At 45.2% G+C, this 19,799-nt stretch overlaps 1 protein-coding gene across 3 annotated transcripts in view; it reads right to left on the bottom strand.

The window, feature by feature from the left end:
- Positions 1-19,799, bottom strand: part of BEND5 (BEN domain containing 5) — a 1,240,338-nt gene that overhangs the window by 1,182,474 nt on the left and 38,065 nt on the right. For 2 of the 3 annotated variants that reach the window (XM_014070495.2, XM_087719700.1), the window contains exon 3: positions 6,725-6,849. The exons of the other annotated variant lie outside the window; for it this stretch is intronic. In XM_014070495.2, the coding sequence (XP_013925970.2) occupies positions 6,725-6,849 (125 nt within the window). The remainder of the gene's footprint in view (positions 1-6,724; positions 6,850-19,799) is intronic. 3 annotated transcript variants of the gene reach the window in all.

Genomic DNA, 19,799 nt, shown 5'->3' with positions numbered 1-19,799 from the left:
TTACAGTCAGAAATACAAAATATACTAGTTATCTTTCTAACAAATTGGCAGTTGACACATTCTTATAAATTAATAATTAAGCATATAAATTTAACACAATGTTATCTATATCAATTCATATTAATTCTATTCTGTAGACTAAATTTTGTTATGGCAGTAACAGATTAGAATATATTATGTCCCTTTTTCTACAAAAAAAGCAAATAAATGTGGTGTGCTTTAAAACAGGAGAATATAATTATTCTAAAAACAAGAAACTATATTGTGTGTATATATACATACATACATACAATACACACAGACATCCACACACATCCATCCATACATACATACATACATACAATACACACAGACATCCACACACTGATGTGTGTAGTTTTGGTATGTGAAATAATATGACTAATGTTATTTGATAATAATAATATATGATGGTATAATGTAAAATAAAACCATATCATACAATTGAGTACTTTGTTAATAGTCAGATAACTAAAATCCTTGTGTTTAAACAAAACCTGAAATTAATGCACACATTTTTTTTATCAGAAATAAAAATATGGTATTTGCATTCTTTATGCTATATTGGTAACAATGTATCTAACATAGCTATGAATATTAGATCAAGTTATTTAAAGCACACAGTGAGATCCTCTTTGGTCCTCTTGGTGCTAGTGATGATAATGTTGAAAGGTACACACACAGGTTTTAAACAGGTATGGCATAAATTGTATCTGAAAATAGTTAAAGAGGGTTTTGAAAAAAATAATAATCTGAAAATAGTTAAAGAGGGTTTTGAAAAAAATAAGATATTTAATTATCTTAAATGAATCATTTTAACTATTTTATGACATGTTCAGTACAAAGAAACCTCTATGATTCTTATGATGCAATTAATGTAAAACATATACATATTAATTCAATGATTTGAAATATTTCTTTAATATATCTAGAGTACAGTATATATAGATTCCCAAGGTACTGTTAAAGCCTCATTACTTTCAGACACAAGTTGTCTTACCGGAAATTTGAAAGATGAAAAAAGATTACATGAAAATACATTAGAAAGTTCACAAATTGAACTAAAAGAGAATCCATTATTTTATATGTATATAACCACCAAAACAAATATCCTGCGAATTCTGAATATATACTATATCTCTTCACATCTCAGTGTCAAGGAGATAGATTCTCTTTCATGTTTCAGTTGTATAGTCTGATCATTTTGACTAAGGCCCTAAAAATGGAACCAATCATATACCATGATTCAGTAAGACTGAACAGTTGCTATCTGTGAACATCAGACGTCTATGCCTTACCCTCCCCCACGTACGATTGTCCTGTACACTATTGACTTTTGGTCTTGTGGCCGTGGACATCTTTCTGGGACATAGAGGAAGGGAGAAGAGCGGAGCAGCTCTCTCTTCATCTTGACACCATTGTTTGATAGCGCACTACCGCAGTGCTATGTGAATTTTAATGTATGGTGAGTGTTTGTGGTGCGATTGTGTGAATGAATGTACCCATTTTTATCTTTATATTGCTGTATTTGTGTTTTTAAATTGCTGTGGGGATTGCCTGATTGTATGATTGTGTACGTCTGAGAAGGCTGGGACTATAACCGGGTACCTCCTACACTGAGTGCTTTGCAGAAGTGTTAGGGGGGCCTAGGTTTAACCCCATCCTTAGAATGTATGATTCGAAGGGCCTGCCGGGGACTTCGGTGGCTTCGGGGGAGGATGGGGGCCCTGTGGACACGGGAGTGGGCCGGAGCATTACGGTCCTAACTGGGAGGGGCAGATATGGCGGGGACTTTAGGGCGAGCCATTACCGGGGAAGGAGGGTTCGCTATGTTACAGAGATCCCTCCTTCCGGCCCTATTAGTCCCACTCAAAGGCCAGATGGCGCGAGTAGTCAGGGCCCTGGTCTCAGGTTGCTGTTGCTAAATGCCAGGTCTGTGGTTCACAAGGCTCCCCTCATCCGGGACTTAATTTTAGACGAGGGGGCAGATCTGGCATATATTACTGAAACCTGGCTGGGCCTGGAGGGAGGAGTTCCCCTCACCGAGATGTGCCCAGGGGGTTTTCAGGTGCTTCATCAGTCGCAACCGCAGAGAAGGGGTGGGGGAGTGGCCATTGTTATCCGAGGGTCTCTAGTTCCTCGTAGGACCCCTGCTCCAGAGCTTGTTGGGTGTGAGTCCTTGCTGGTGAAGTTGGACCCTGGGGGTCAAGTGGGCTTGCTGTTAACGTACCTGCCTCCCAACAGCGTTGCAGCAGCTCTCCCCTCGCTCCTCAAGTCAGTAGCCGAGCTGGTGGTTGAGTTCCCCAGGCTTATGGTTCTGGGGGATTTTAACCTGCCTTCACTCGGCGAGCACTCTGATAGAGTGCAGGAGTTCATGGCCTCCATGACAGCCATGGGCTTGACCCAAGTAATTTGGGATCTGACCCACTCAGCGGGTCACATGCTTGACCTCGTATTTCTCTCGGAGCAGTGGAGTTGTGATCTTGGTTTGAGGGGTATTGAGATCTTGCCCCTGTCATGGTCAGACCACTGCCTACTGAGGCTTGACTTTCGGAGGCCAATCCCCCACTGTAGGGAGGAGGAACTGATTAGGTGGTTCCACCCCAGGCGCTTTATGGACCCGTCGGGCTTTCAGACGGCGCTTGGTGTTATACCTGAGACTCTCGCCCGCAGTCCGGTTGGGGCCTTGGTCGCTGCTTGGAACTCGGCGGCGACAGAGGCTCTTAATCGGATTGCGCCTTTACGGCCGATCCGAGGCAGTGGATCCAGAAGGGCTCCTTGGTTTACTGAGGAACTCCGGGAGATGAAGCGCCAAAAGAGACGCCTAGAGCGCCGCTGGAGATCCAGTAAGTCCGAATCAGACCAAGCACTGTTAAAATCCTGCATCAGAGCCTACCTTCGGGCAATTCGGACTTCAAAAAATACATACATTGCCACTCTGATTGCATCTGCTGAGTCGTGCCCAGCTGCCTTGTTCAGGATAGCCTGCTCCCTCCTGAAGGGGAGGGATGCGGGCAATCCTTTACAAGATAGGGCTGAGGAGTTTGTCCAATTTCTCACGGATAAAGTTGCTCAGCTTCGGGCAAATCTGGACTCCAATTGCGCAGAGCCAGCCGAGGTACCGAGGGAGGGTCTTGAATGACATCTTTGGATTGATTTTCAGTCTGTTACTCCTGAGGAAGTGGACAAGGCCATCGGAGCAGTGAGTGCCTCCACATGTGTACTGGACCCATGTCCCTCCTGGCTGGTCGCGAACAGCAGGGAGGTGACACGGGGCTGGATCCAGGAGATAGTGACCACCTCTCTCCGAGAAGCATTCTTTCCCAACCTCTAAAGGTGGCGGTGGTGAGACCCCTACTGAAGAAGCTGTCCTTGGATCAAGCCGTTTTAAATAACTACCGTCCAGTCTCCAACCTCCCCTTTGTTGGGAAGGTTGTTGAGAAAGTGGTGGCCTCTCAGCTCCGGCGGTCCTTGGAGGAAACTGATTATCTAGACGCCTTTCAATCTGGTTTCAGGCCTGGCTACAGCACGGAAACTGCTTTGGTTGCACTGACCGATGATCTCTGGAGAGCCAGAGATGGGGGCCATGCCTCCGTTCTGGTGCTCCTTGACCTCTCAGCGGCCTTCAATACCATCGACCATGGTATCCTTCTGCGGTGGTTGCAGGAGGTGGGGGTGGGAGGCACTGTTCTTCAGTGGTTCTCCTCCTACCTCTCAGACAGGTCGCAGTCGGTGTTGGTTGGAGGGCAGAGGTCGATCCCTAGGTCCCTTAATTATGGGGTGCCACAGGGTTCGGTCCTGTCCCCCCTCCTGTTTAACATCTACATGAAACCGCTGGGAGAGATCATACCACCAGTATGCGGACGATACTCAGTTGTATCTGTCTGCCCCGTGCCAGCTCAGTGAAGCGGTTGACGTGATGTGTCAGTGCCTGGAGGATGTTAGAGTCTGGATGGGGGTGAACAAGCTGGCTCTCAATCCCGACAAGACCGAGTGGCTTGTGTTTTTCCCTCCCAAAAATTGGCCATGTATTCCATCTCTCAAGCTGGGGGGTGAAATTATACACCCCTCAGACAGGGTCCGCAATTTGGGAGTCCTCCTGGATCCACAGTTGACTTTAGATTACCATTTGTCAGCTGTGACCAGGGGGGCATTTGCCCAGGTCCGCCTGGTGCACCAATTGCGTCCCTACCTGAACCGGGAGGCTCTCACAACAGTCACTCACGCCCTTGTGACCTCAAGACTGGACTACTGCAATGCGCTCTACATGGGGCAGCCCTTGAAGAGTGTTCAGAGACTTCAGCTTGTCCAGAATGCAGCCGCACGAGCGATTGTGGGTGCGCCTCGGTACACCCACGTTACACCTGTCCTCTGAGAGCTGCACTGGCTGCCTATTGGTCTCTGGATACGCTTCAAGGCGCTAGTCATCACTTATAAAGCCCTACATGGTATCGGACCTGGGTACTTGAGAGACCGCCTTCTTGCCAATTACCTCCCACAGACCCATTAGATCCCACAGATTAGGCCTCCTCCGAATTCCATCTGCCGGCCAATGCCGGCTGTCGACCACCCAGAGGAGGGCCTTCTCTGTGGCTGCTCCGGCTCTCTGGAACGATCTCTCCATGGAGATTCGGACCCTCGCCACCCTTCAGGCTTTCCGTAAAGCCGTTAAGACCTGGCTGTTCCAGCAGGCCTGGGGCTGTTGAGTTCCACCCCTACTCGAATTGGTTGTGCTTGTTGTGACTTTTTAAATTGTTTTGTATTGTTCTTTTGTTTCTGTTTTACTCTTTGTATTTGTTCCCCTTCCCTCCTGGTTTATCAGCCGCCCTGAGTCCCTTTGGGAATAGGGGGGCATACAAGTCGAATAAACCACTAAACCACTAAACCAAACCACCATCAATAGTTTTGATTGTTTCCTTCTAACATTGATAGGATAATCATAAAATATAGTATGTAAAATGGCTTGCATGTACTGTAAGATAGAAATAGAGACTGGCATACTTGTTATAAAACAAATCACTTTAATCACTATGAATTAAATTAATATTTATTTATTTGATCCTATTTTTGTTTATTTTATTGCTTTGCTCTGTACTTCTTTGGAGTGTGGTTTCTAACATTCCCATCAATATGCGTACATGAAGATGTGTCACAATTATACATTTATTATAAACTTGGGTAAAAATAGTGTTGTATAGACTTTTCTTGCATTTGTATTTGTTTACCCCTAACTACCAATAATATTCTGTTTGCTGAAGGTTATTATAGTGTTATATTACTTTTAAATGTGGTACATCAGGTATTTAAAAGGCAATAGACAGTAAGCAGAATGATTCAGCCTTTTAAATTAATTTGTTAGATGGGGCTATAATGAAAAATAAAGAAGACCGAGCTAATAACAATATGTAGAAAACCCACCTTAAATTGATAATGAAGATATCAAAGTGGTGAAGAGCAACCATCAACAGCAAAGGAACAAGCAGTCAGCAAATATGCCACAAACTAGCACTCAATAGAGTAGCTAAGAAGGCCTTGGAAAATATATTCAAATGCAACAAATGATTAGAAGCCTGGAGACTTAAATGGGAACGGTTGCAGGAATTGGGTATGTCTAGTCTAGTGAAAAGGATTAGGAGTGACATGAAAGCAGTGTTCTAATATTTGAGGGAGAGAGCGCACCAAGGACCCTCATTTGAACCCTGATATCTTATTTTTTTAAAAATCAAGATAACTTAGCATCAAATAGTGTAAAAAGATAAAGAAAACATGTGGACACACACTGTTTAGAGTTTAGACCTACAATGAAAATTGAGCCCAAAATTTCCGTTGCTAAGTGAGACATTTATTGAGTTTTGCCTGATTTTCAACCTTTCTTGCCACACTTCTTAAGTAAATCACTGCAGTTGTTAAATTAGTAACATATAACTAACTCCATTGACTTTGCTTATCAGAAAGTTGCAAAAGATAATCAAGTGACCTGGGGACACTGCAACCATCATAAACACGAACCAGTTGCCAAGTATCTGAATTTCAATCATGTGACCATGGGGATGCTGCAATAGTCATGTGTAAAAAATAGTCAAACAGTCACTAAGTGAATAGTTGTAAGTCAAGGAGTTACATCTGTAGCTAAATGATTGTTTGGATGCTCCAATGAAATACGGCTGCTAAATTTTAAAATCCTAAATCAATAAAGCAAGATAAGAAAGATTCAGTATATTCCACACGCTTTGTGTAAAAAAGAATATTTGTTAATTATGGGGTAACCAACATGGAAATTATATTTCAATATAAATGAACAGCTAAAAGGCAAAAACTAATTAAAAGAATATGCAAAGTACATATACCAAATCCTTTTGAAGTGTAATGAAGAAAACATTCAACAAAAGCATTTTTTCCTTCTAGGTAATAAATGATAAGCAAACAGAAGGATCAAGATTAGAAACTGCTTTATAACAAACTATGAACAATAAGCTAATAATAGTGATATTTTAGGCTTTCAATAATTTTTTTAGATTGCCCAAATAACCCAGGCAATCATGTGAAGCAAAAACCCTTTCTCAACTTAATATGTACAATCCGATTAAACAAATATACTACAAGACAGTTATATTAAAAAACCAGCAAAGTACTTCTCTAGTTTACAAATAATTTGTTATTTCTTCAACAATAATACACCTAAATCTTCAGCATAAATGGCGCTTACCTGAGATTCTTTTACATTTTCAACTGAGAAGTTGAACCAGACTCGAAAACGTGGATTACATGTGTCTGGTCTGATGAAAAGATCATATTCAAATTCAGTAATATGGTCAACACGTCCAAGGTTCCCTAGAAACATTTGCAAAACAAATTATAAGGTTATGGGAACAAGATGAGAAAGTAAGTAAAAAACAGCAAACTGCCCTGTTCCATAAACATAAGATACTTTACTTGTGGAGCTTCCCAGTCTGTTCAGTCAGACAAGTTTAATGATTGCACGGTTACTTTTCTCCAAAACTTCTGATTTTATTACAATTTCTCTGTAACTTTAGTAATCTCCTTTTGGTTCCTTTGCTACTTCTAGATTGATCTTCTGTTAATCAAGTTATCCAGTCTCATATATAGAATGTTATGGATTGGGAGAGAAAGTCAATTAATACTTCTCTATAAAGACAGTCCTTGACTTACAATTATTCATTTAATAGTAATAGCAATAGCACTTAGACTTATATACTGCTTAACAATGCTGTATAGACCTCTCTAAGCAGTTTTACAGAGTTAGCATATTTCCCCCAACAATTTGGGTCCTCATTTTATCCACTCGGAAGGATGGAAGGTTAAGTCAACCTTGAGCCTGGTGGGATTTGAACTGCCAAATTGCAGGTAGCCGGCAGTCAGAAGTAGTCTGCAGTACTGCACTCTAACCACTGTGCCACTGAGGTTCCAATGACCCATTCAAAGTTAAAACAGCACTAAAAAGTGACTTATGACCGATTTTCACATTTACAACTGTTGCAGCTTCCCCATGGACATGTGATCAAATTGGGGCTCTTAGCAACTGGCATGTATTTATTATTATTATTATTGTTCCGGAATCATGTCATTACTATTTGTAACCTTCCCATCTGAACTAGGCCTACTAGTTGCTCATATAAATCCTGTGCCTTCTCCAGATTGTCAACTTTAATCCTTTTTTCCTGCCAGGTTACCAGCATTCCTTCAGGTACCAACCATCTAAATAGCACTCTTCGCGGGATTTGTTTCAGGGTTTGTATCTCTTTCCCTTTGTACATCATTGACTCATCTCTTGTTATTTTATAAATTATATCTCTTACTTTTTTTCTCACAAATCTGATGTGTATTTCTCTGGGCAATTGATGTTTTCTGGCATAATTGGTGCTTACCCTATATATATCGTCCTATTCATTTAGAATCTCATGTCTGTCTCTTTTTAACATCTCTGCTATTAATCCCGACATTATCATTGGTAAATCTTCCTCTTTTGTCTCTGTTACATTCTGGAATCGAAGGTAAAATGCTGCATGGTTCATTTCCAGGTGGATGAGAGAGTCTTCTAAGTTTTTGCTTGATGCTTTCATCTGCTGTTCAACTAAGTCTAGTTTCTTCTCTGTTCTGTTCTTTTTTTCTACCGCTTTTATTGACTGTTCATTTTTTCCAGTGTTTGTTGTATAATTCCCATTTTGTCATCTAATTTCTGTATGTCGTTTTTAACTTCATTTTTCATTTCACTCGTCTCTATTTTCATTTCATTCATATCCGTTTTCAATTCACTGTGGTTTTTAGCTACTGCCTCTTGAAGCTTAATCATAGTTTCTTGAATAGTTAGCAGTGCTGTCTGCACATTTTCGATATTCGATCCAGAATTTGGTTTTTCCTTTGTAGTCCTTTCTTCTGTTGACCTTTGGGATGCTGGAGAAGCAATCAATACCTTTGTCGCTGGATTTGTTGCTGGGTTTACAATTGTCTTTTTCCCAGTTCTCAGTGCTGTTGTGATATTCGCCATCTCTTTTTAAAAAAATTCTTGTTCTTTTAATATCTTATATATGTTATCCCAAATTAGCATCCAATATCTTTCCCTTTCCTCCCCTTTTTAAATGATTCCTTAACTTAGCTTGTTCTATCTATATTAATATACAAACAGTAGTCTTAAAGTAGTATAAGCAACTTAAATAATGTCTATATATATATATATATCTAAGTTATTCAATAATAACTGGTAATAGTAAAAAGGAGAAACAAACAGAGAGAGGAAAGGACAGAGAGAGAAAGCCTCAGTGCTCATTCATATCAACAGTACTATATCTTAAAGGTGCGATTATTTCATTATATCCTCAGTACGATTACTGGAATTTAACTCAGATAGGCATTTATAACATAGACATATATATATATATATATATATATATATATATATATATATATATATATATATATATATATATATATATATATATATGGATATGGATATGGATATGGATATGGATATGGATATGGATATGGATATGGATATGGATATGGATATGGATATGGATATATGGATATATGGATATATGGATATATGGATATAGAGAGATAGAGAGATAGAGAGATAGAGAGATATAGATATAGATATAGATATAGATATAGATATAGATATAGATAGATATCCACAAGCTTTCCACTTACTTGTTTATGAATATAAATATTGACTTGAGTACTTATTTATAGGTATTATAAATATTATATATAGATATTGTATGTAATTGTAACTTATTTCACTAAATTATTTTTTTCAATATATTTTTATTATTTTTACATTTAAAACAATGCAGTACCGTGAAGTCGAAGTGACTATACATTCACCTTATATACAGCTAGTCATTATTTCACTAAACTATTAATGCAGTCAGTTCATTCACCACTTTTTCTTTTAAGTTCTGGGTTGAGTTACTTTTCTTTTCAGTCTTTGCAGAATTGTCCACATTCTTCTGTTTGAAATAATTCTAAATAATTTCAGCATAGCTGTTGCATCAGCCTCTTCCCCTTCCGTTTCATTGTTCTCTTCTCTTCCTAACTACTGTCTGTCAACCGCTGCTCTCAAGCACACCACAGTTCTCCAAGTCCTCCTTCTTTCTCTGTTTCTTTCCACTACTTGAGTCTGTATGACCTAGAGTCAGTTCCTGCTCTTTCTTGTTGTCTCCCCTCCGATTGCTCACTTATGCCAATTAGTTCTTCGGGCCGGTCTTTGCCTCTAAAAATCTGTCGCTGTCACTCCTCCAAGTGGCCTTTCGGTTATAGGGTTCTCTCACCCGATCTCTGGAAACTCACTGCTTTGGCTGTTCTCCTCTGCGATCTTCCCTTTCTGCCCACACTCACCGCTGTTTCCACTCGCAAGCCAGTCCGCTAATCCATTCGATGACACAACAACAAGTTGATTAAATTCTTCCTTCCCTTTTAGATAGCTTGTCAAGACTTCAAGACTGCCATTGAAACAAGGCAGACGCTTGCACGCCGGATTAAAAGGGTATCCTTTTTCACACTTTAGTTATAATGAAACCATAATCAAGCTAGTAGAATCATCCATGCAGTCTTGAGATACATATGTGAATGCACCTAAAAAGTATTGGTTTTTTTAAAGTTTATCCTTCAGAGAAGTAAAAACTATGTCTTAATCTTCTAATATAATAAAAGCTATTATTTTAAAGGTTTCTAAGATAATATTCAACACCTAAATGTTTATTTTAAAATATTCTTTATGTTTACAAGGGCTATTCATATTATAAAAAAGCCATAAAGGCTGACTTTTAGCATTATTCACTCATCAGTTGCTACTCACATTTGCATTAGCTGTCTATATAAGGCTACTGTTTTATTTCATTTACAATTATAAAATAACATAAAAGTGGAAATCATTTAGAATTATGTATATAAAGAAAAGGAGTAAAAATACTGCTTCAGTTATCTCTCAATATAGTCTCAGCACATCATAAAATCTTAAAACAAATCAGAAAGACTGCATGTCATAAACAACGAAATCCTGTTTCAATGAAATGCTAATTGGAGTTCTTATATGTGCCAAATAATTACCATAAAAATGCAAAACAAATAGATACATTAAGCAATCTTAAAATCTTCTTAAAACACACATTGTGCTTTTCTACAGAGAACTTTAAAATGAAAAAAAAAAAGTCCTTGAGGGTCTTAGACAAGCCTCAGGCAATATAAAGGAAAAGGTCAAATACACTGCTAAAAAGGACTGTTATCTTCGGAACAACAACTTATCAGCCAGCTTGCAGCCCTGCTTATTTACAGTTATTGGTCCCAGAGGAAGTGCACTTCAACACAGGCCACGATTACTTTGTAATGAGTTTGCCAGAAATGGTAAAGGAAACTAATTTGTAACAATGTGCTGTCCTTATATAGAAACTTTTACAGACACTTTTGTTTTTGCAATGAATAACTAACTTTGCTCTAACAATAAGCTGTGAAAACAAAAATGCACTTGAAAGACTAACTTGCAGTCACGAATGTGCTGAAATATCAGTAATTATCTCTCTCAGCTACCCATTACACTATTCATGACAATGATCAATTCCCCTGTGGTGGTTACACAGAATAGACATTTCAAAGGATGATTTGCACATGTAAATTAACACTATTTGGAAGAAAATAGGTTGCACCTGTCACAGACTAGTCACAAAAGGTCAGATGCCCCCTTTTCTACCTAAAACACCAAAGTATTATGTGCCTTGCTTCTAGAATATAATTTTGAGTTAACTAAATATAGAATAGCAAACAGCACAATGAACAAAATTACTGGTATATAAAGATTTAAACCTTAACTAAAAGGTCCCAGTAATCTATTCTTCTATAAATAGCAGTAACCAGAACACTGTCAAATAATTTTCCAAAAGTATTTTGTCAATATTGTCAGTATTTTGCCAGTTTTCATTTTTTATTGAAGGAATAATAATATCAACATAGAGGCAATAAAATTATTAATAACCATATAAACTTTTTTTAAAAAAATCTATGCTTTCAAACATACTAAAAATTTATTGAACTTTCTATTGCAAGAAATAATTAATACTGGATTTTTCACTGAAAGTAATACAACAGAAAATTATTTTAGAGATCTATAGTTCAGTTCAAAGGAATCTTCTTAGAAAGCCTTTCTCTCTTGAATGCCAATCAATTTTTATTTATATTTGATAATATTAAAATAATATAAAATGAAGAGAATCAAATACATGTTTTAGATAAAAGATATGGCAACAGGACTACTCCAGGGACATGCAGTCAGGGGAGGCAGGGGAGGCAGAGCCTCACCACTGTCATCATGAAAAGAAAAAAAAAATGTAAAAGGAAAAAGGCTGAGCTATTTTCCAGAATGGGAGGAGGGAATGGTCACACGTGGGTTTTATCACAGCCTGATTGGTCCAAGGCTGAGAGGAAATCTATAAATACCGGTGCCTGTCCATTGCTGGCCCAGATTCTCTCTCAGCCTGGTCCAAGCTGTAGAGTAGTTTGATAGGTTTCTATTTGTTTTCTCCTTTTGGGTGAGTTCTATTCAATCTGATTCCTATTTGGCTAATTGGGCACTTTAAATCCGTTTAAATTCTAAATTGATCTGCTGCGGCCCCAAGGGACAGATCTCTGCCTCGGGCAGCTGGGGGAGAGCCCAGTGGGACACTAGTCTCCCCCCCACAGGCCAGGAGCCTTAGCCCGTCCCCGGGGGTGCGGGGGTGCGGTTCCATTCAAACTGCTTCATTCAAACTACTTTGAAGCGGCTGTTTTTGCAGCAGGAAAGTTAAAGAGAAACTTCAAAGCCTCGAGGCTCGAGCGAGCAGATCGCTCCGGAGGGGCCTCGCTGCAGGCTTCTTTTGTTTGTGTTGCCGGGGAGACAGAGCAGGGGGAGGAGAGCGGGTACTCTCCCTGCTCATTTTAAAGTAACGCCAGCTAGAAAAGCCTGGCTGGGCTGCTGGTGATTATTTCCAGCCCTTTTCTCCCGCGCACGGAGTTCCGGCGGCCATTTTGGAGGCTGCCACGTGCGTGAGGCCTGGCCCTTATTGACGGGCCTAGTGCGGCCTAGTGAGAGGCCTTGAGCCTAGGTCTCCCCACAGGCTTCAGGCCCTGGTCTCAGGTGGGACTTTGGAGGCCGATTCCTGCTCCTTTCGTCAGACACGTGAGTGGGGCATGGACGAGGGAGCGGAGATTCCCCAGGGGAAGGGGGCAGGCCCTACTGGGAGTGAGGAGGCCTTGGATCAGGAGGTGGGGGGAGGGCTCCCCCTCAGAGACCCCTTTCTTCAAGGCGCCCCTCCAGTTCTGTCTCTAGGGATGAGGCAGCTCGCCATAGGGCGCTGGAAAGGACCTTTGCCAGGGCAGAAAGGCAGGCCCAGTCCTCCAAGTCTTTATCTAGGGACAGATCCAGGTCCCCTGTTAGGCCCATTTCAGAAAGGTCTCTACTTAGAGGGTTTAGCCCGGCTTCTTCATGCAGCTCCCCTGGTAGGTTGCGGGCCTTCTCCAGGAGGGGGCGTTCTCCATCCCCCATAGATGATCCTCTGAAGGGCACGTCCAGAGCCCCTCTTTCCCCCAAAGGTTGGCCCCTCAGGGCCCTGCTTCTACTTATGGGGATGTGGAGGATCTGGATAATCTCCCTGAAGGGATTAAGAGGCTTATTTCTGCAGCCATCACTCGGGGTATTGCCCAGCGGGACAAAGGCTCTCTTTACTCTAGGCATGGGGGGCTGAACAGGGCTCAGTTTCGGGCATCCCAGGAGATGGGATTCTCAGATGATGAGAATACCACTGTTTCGGAGGAACCTTCTTCTAAGGTCCTATTTATGCCCGCCTTGTTTAAAGTTCTCTTGGATAAGACGAGGCACACCACCAAGGTCGGAACTGGGGATCCTTCTGTGCCCTCCCCAAGGGATCCCGACATGGTCATGTTCTCTGCCACGGCCACCAACAAGGAAGAGATCCCTGCCCCTCCCTTGTTCCTAGAGGTTCTGACCGACCAGTGGGCTAAAACTTCTAATTTCTCTTCTCCAGGCAGTACCGACCGTCGGCATTATAACATGGAGCAAACCTTTGCTCAGGCCATTCAGCTCCCGACTGCTGACATCCCTGTGGCCGCATTGGTGTCCTCCTCCCCGGTGGTGTCGGGCGATGTGGCAGATAAGTTGAAGCCGGAGGATAAGCGCGCAGAGCTTACTTTGCGGAAGAACTTCAATGCCACAGCGTGGGCCATTAAGGCGGCGGCTTCAGCTTCGTACTTTAATCGTGCCACGGTCATGTGGCTCAAGAAGCTGCAGGCACGCATTCCCATACAGGAAGACCGGATCCATCAGGATCTGGTCAAGATTCTGGCAGCGTGTCAGTTCTCAGCTGACGCGACCTTGGATACGGTCAAGTTTGCTTCTAGCGCCCTGGCCACCTCGGTCACCTCCCGTAGGCTCCTATGGTTGCGCCATTGGCAAATGGACAACAAAGCGAAATGGGATTTGGCGGCTGCCCCCTTCAAAGGGCCCGATCTCTTCGGGGAGGCCCTTACTCGCATCCTCGTGGAGGATAAGGATAAGAAGAAGGTCCTCCCCTCCACGGCTAAGAAGGCCGAGAACAAGTCACGTCCCTTCCGTAGGCAACGGTATAGGGCCCCTAGCTTCGGCTATAACCAGCGCTTCTCTTCTTTCTCTTCTGACAGGCAGTTCTTGGGGCAGCCCTTCCAGGACAGGAGCCGATTCCAGGGCCAGGCTCGGCGGCCCTTTCGGGGGGGAGGCAGCCGTCCCTTCCGCAGGGGGAAGTGACTCGAACCCGAGTCATCCCATCGGCGGCCACCTCGCTCTTTATGCGGACCGGTGGGACGACATCACGTCGGATGCCTGGGTCCGAGCCACGGTTCGTTACGGGCTCAGGTTAGAATTTCTCTCCACTCCTCCAAATCTCTTTCGGTCGTTCCCTCCATCCCGGAGTCGAGAGCGCCACCGCCTGATGAGTCAGGCGATCGCCCTCCTCCTCGAAATCCAAGCGGTGGAGGCGGTTCCCGCAGGGGAACGGGGCCGGGGCCACTACTCAAATCTCCTCGTGGTCCCGAAGAGCACGGGGGGTTGGAGAGCAATTCTAGACCTCAAGCGCCTGAACAGGTTTCTGGTCTACAGGCGGTTCAAAATGTCATCGCTCAAGTCCATCCTTCAGGGCATCAGGAAAGGCGATTTCCTGGCCTCCGTGGATCTCACGGAGGCCTATCTTCACATTCCCATCCTGCCCGCTCATCGCCGGTTCTTGAGGTTCTCCCACGGGCCCCACCATTACCAGTACAGGGCTCTTCCCTTCGGCCTGGCCTCGGCCCCGAGGACCTTCACAAAGGTCCTGGCTGCTCTGGCGGCCCATCTGAGATCGGTCCCGGTCCGCCTCCAATGTTATTTAGACGATGTCTTGCTTCAGGCGGGCTCCCTGTCTCAGGCCGTTTCAGATCTTCGGATTACCATTCGAAGCCTCCAGACCCTGGGGTTCTCGGTAAACTTCGAAAAGAGCCATCTCACTCCCTCCACTCGCATTCTGCATCTGGGGACAGTCATAGATTCCAAGTTGGGGGAGGTGCGTCTGTCTCAGGAGAGGCAGGTCAGCCTTCGTCGGCTGGCGGAGAGCGTTCGCACAAAGCGCTCCATTTCCATCCTCTCTCTGTCGCAGTTATTGGGCAAGATGGTCTCTTGCATAGGGATTGTCCCGTGGGCCAGACTCCATCTTCGGCCCCTTCAATGGGAGCTTATCCCCTATCAGAGGGGACGAATGAGCAATTCCCTTCGGACTCTCCGCATCTCGGCGTGGGTCCGTGCATCCCTGGTGTGGTGGCTCTCCCTGGCCATCCAGCGGGGGTGTTTGGTCTGGGAGCCGAGCAGGGTGACCGTCACCACGGACGCGAGTCTGTTCGGGTGGGGGGCCCTGGTGGGCTCTCAGATGGCTCAGGGCAGATGGACGGCCTCGGACCTCCGTCACAACATCAATTGGCTGGAACTGAAGGCCGCGCGTCTGGCCCTGAGTCACTTTCGCTCCTCGGTGGAAGGGAGCCACGTTCTCCTCCTGACGGACAATGTGGCCACCAAGGCGCACATCAATCGTCAGGGCGGGACCCACTCGAGAACCCTCTGGCTGGAGGCTCTGCGATTGGGGTCGTGGGCGGAGAAACACTTACGGTCTCTGGTGGCGGAGCACATCTCGGGACTCTCCAACGTCCAGGCGGACTGGCTCAGTCGAGCAACTCTGGACAACGGCGAGTGGCAACTCCACCCGTCGCTGTTCCGGGAGATCTGTCGTCGGTTCGGGTCCCCCCGGGTGGACCTGTTTGGGTCTCCCGAGAACACACAACTCCCGCGTTTCTTCACCCGTTTCCAATCCAGCTCGGCGGAGGGCACGGATGCCCTCAGGAGCCGGTGGCCCCCGGGCCTTCTCTATGCCTTTCCCCCCATTCCACTCATCCCGGGGACCGTCAGGAAGGTGGTGACGGAAGGGGCCTTGGTCATTCTGGTGGCCCCGTTTTGGCCCAGGAGGCCCTGGTTTGCGGACCTGGTTCAGCTGTCGGTGACTTCCCCGTGGAGGATCCCGCAAGGGGAGGTGGTCTTACGGCAGGGGGCCCTGATTCACCCAGAGCCTCAGTGGCTTCAGCTGACCGTTTGGCTCTTGAACGGCGGCTTCTAGGGGGGGGCTCATCTATCTTCCGGGGTCATTCGCACCATCGAGGCGGCACGTCGCCCCTCGACGACCCGCATTTATAACTCCACCTGGGCGGCGTTCGTCCGCTGGTGCTACCCCAAGGGCATCTCTCCCGACAGAGCCACCATTCCCAACGTCTTGGATTTCCTTCAGAAGGGCCTGGAGGACGGGCTCTCGCAAAACACCTTGCGACGCCAAGTGGCGGCTCTGTCCTCGGTCTTGGGGGGGGGGCGGGGTCTTCTTCCCTTTCCCAGTCTCCTCTGGTCAAGCTGTTCCTCAAGGGGGCGGCTAATCTCAGGCCTCCCCCCGTTCATAGATTCCCCACGTGGGATCTTCCGCTTGTCCTCAAGGCCTTAACGGGAGCTCTGTTTGAACCTCTCCGCTCGGTGCACTTGCGCTTCTTATCACTGAAGGTGGTGTTCCTGGTGGCCATCACTTCCGCCCGGCGTATATCCGAGCTGTGCGCCCTGTCTTGTAAGGACGACCTCTGTCATTTTCACCAGGACAGAGTGGTCCTTCGCCTTGACCCGGCATTCGTCCCCAAAGTAAATACCCCCTTTCACAGGGCTCAGGAGATCGTCCTGCCCGACTTCTGCCCGAGTCCGTCCACTGACAGGGAGCGTCTTTGGCATCGTCTGGATGTCTGCCATGCCCTGCGGATCTACCTCCGGCGGACCAAGGATTTCCGCAAGTCTGAGGCCTTGTTCGTCTCCTTCCTACCTGGAGCTCTGGGTTCGAGGGTGTCCTCGGCTACCATCGGCCATTGGCTGCGTCAGGCCATCTCGGAGGCCTACGTGGCCTCAGGGTGGCCGGTTCCGTCAGGCATCACGGTGCACTCTACAAGGAGCGCGGCAACCTCGGCAGCGTGGGCCACGAGGGCCCCGTTTGAAGACATCTGCCGGGCGGCTACCTGGGCCACTCCAACCTCGTTCATCCGGCATTATCGTCTGGATGCTTTCGCGTCGGCGGACGCGTCTTTCGGTCATAGGGTCCTACAGGGGGTGGCGGCTGAGGCTCCCCTTGGGCCCTAGAGTTCCTGTTCTCCCTCCCTGGGACTTTAGCTTGGGTATGTCCCACGTGTGACCATTCCCTCCTCCCATTCTGGAAAAAGGACGTTGGTCTTACCTGAACGTCTATTTTCTGATGGGAGGAGGGAATGGTCACAACCCGCCCTGAGTTCTGTCTGTTGGGGCCAAGGGGAGGGCCCAGGGGGTGTTTCCCGGGGTTTGTTGTGTTGTTTCTTGTTTTTCAGTTGTACCGTTCATGTTCGAGAATCTGGGCCAGCAATGGACAGGCACCGGTATTTATAGATTTCCTCTCAGCCTTGGACCAATCAGGCTGTGATAAAACCCACGTGTGACCATTCCCTCCTCCCATCAGAAAATAGACGTTCAGGTAAGACCAACGTCCTGTTGCTGCCAGAGTCACCATGGATGACTCTGCTTAGTGCTTAACTGTTTAAAAAAGCCTCTAAAAAAGTGCCCTCTACAGAAGGCGGCAGGAGAACGAGTTGCCTCATCTAGTCTGACTTTATGATCACTTGAGCAGAGCTAAGCAAGGGTTAAAAGCCGAAAAATTCCTGACATAGATGAGGCACGTCATTCTCCTCCTCCTGTAGAGGGCATTTTTTTAGAGGCTTTTTTAAACAGTTAAGCAGAGTCATCCACATGGTGACTCTGGCAGCAACTAACTCAGCCTACCACAGCTCTTGCCTTTTTCCTTTTACATTTTTTTTTTTCTTTTCATGATGGCAGGCAAGAGCAGAGTTGAAATCCTCTGTGAAACAGCTGGAAAAGGTATGTGTACGTATGGGTCGGAGGGAGGGGGAAGAATTCAAACTTTATCCTCCTGGTGCAACTTGTGTGTGTGTGTGTGTGTGTGTGTGTGTGTGTGTGTGTGTGTGTTTGAGAGAGGGGGGAGGGAGCACATTGAGACAGTTCTTTAGTTTATGCACTATGTAACACTCTAATACTATGCCTTTGGGTCTTCTGAAATTTTAATTATCCAATCATAAGCAAAAACTGTTAGAGACTGGATGGGGGTTAACAAGCTTGTACTCAATCCAGATAAGACCGAGTGGCTGCTGTGCTTCCCTCCCAATAATTGGCCAAGTGTTCCATCTCTCAGGCTGGGGGGTCAAATACTACGCCCCTCAGATAGGGTCCGCAACTTGGGAGTCCTCCTGGACCCACAGCTGACTTTTGAACACCATTTGTCAGCTGTGACCAGGGGGGCATTTGCCCAGGTTCGCCTGGTGCACCAGTTGCGCCCCTACCTGAACCGGGAGGCTCTCACAACAGTCACTCGTGCCCTTGTGACCTCTAGGCTGGAGTACTGCAATGTGCTCTACATGGGGCTGCCCTTGAAGAGCATTCGGCGACTTCAGTTGGTCCAGAATGCAGCCGCGCGAGCGATCGTGGGTGCACCTCGTTTCACCCACGTAACACCTATCCTCCGTGAGCTGCACTGGCTACCTGTTGATCTCCGGGTGCGCTTCAAGGTGCTTGTTGTCACCTTTAAAGCCCTTCATGGTATTGGATCTGGGTACTTGAGAGACCGCCTACTGCCAATTACCTCCACTAGGCCAATAAGATCCCATAGATTAGGCCTCCTCCGAATTCCATCAGCCGGTCAATGTCGACTGGCAACTACCCGGAGGAGAGCCTTCTCGGTGGCTGCTCCGACCCTATGGAACGAACTCCCCATGGAGATTCGTACCCTCACCACCCTCCAGACCTTCCGCATAGCCTTAAAAACCTGGCTGTCCCGACAGGCCTGGGGCTAAAGACTTCAACCCCACCCGAATAGTATGACTGTTGCGCTTTTTAATGATGTATTGTCTTTATGTGTGTATCTTGTTTTGTTTTTTCCCTCCCCCTGGATTGTGAGCCGCCCTGAGTCCCCTCAGGGAAAAGGGCGGCATATAAATAAAGTTAAAATCCAAAAAAAAATATCCAAAAACAATGTTTTCAGTAGAATGAATTTCCACTTCTACTTACACCTGCCAGCCAAAATGCTGCTAGTGGTATTGCTAACATGGGCTGAGAAGGAAAACCTAAATTTTCTGAATCCTGGTGCAACTTTGTGTGTGCGTGTGTGTGTTTGAGACAGGGTGAGGGAGGGAGAGAGGGAGGAAGGAGGGGAAGGGAGAAAAAAAAGAAAAAGAAAGAAGGAAACTTATTTAGCAAATAAGTTTAGAAAAACAAATGATGTCGCTTTAAATCAGAACTGAGCATGCCTGGCTGTGGAATTCTGGGCGTTGAAGTCCACAAGTCTAAAAAAAATGCTGCCTCACCAGCCATAAACCTCACTGCACGTCACGGGACTTGGACTACTCCATTTCCAATTCTCCTTCATCTTATTGTGCTGAAAAGACATGGCTACTTAAGAAGGCATTTGGAGATGTGGAGATTTAATTTACCGCACAGAATGATGCTGTCATGATTTCTGGGATGTCTACAAATTGGAGTTGTTACTTTTATTTTAAAATGTGTTGTTGTTTTGCAAGCCATTTAGAACCTGCAAATTAGCAAATAAATAAATAAAATCTTGTATGTATGTATATGTATATGTATATGATGTATATGTATA

This window comes from Thamnophis sirtalis, unplaced genomic scaffold (assembly GCF_051295495.1).
Source record: "Thamnophis sirtalis isolate CommonGarterSnake01/CBP01778 unplaced genomic scaffold, rThaSir2_p1.2 scaffold_7, whole genome shotgun sequence".
NCBI lineage: Eukaryota > Metazoa > Chordata > Lepidosauria > Squamata > Natricidae > Thamnophis > Thamnophis sirtalis.
Note: the sequence above shows the minus strand (reverse complement) of the source record. Positions and strands in the feature narration are given on the sequence as shown.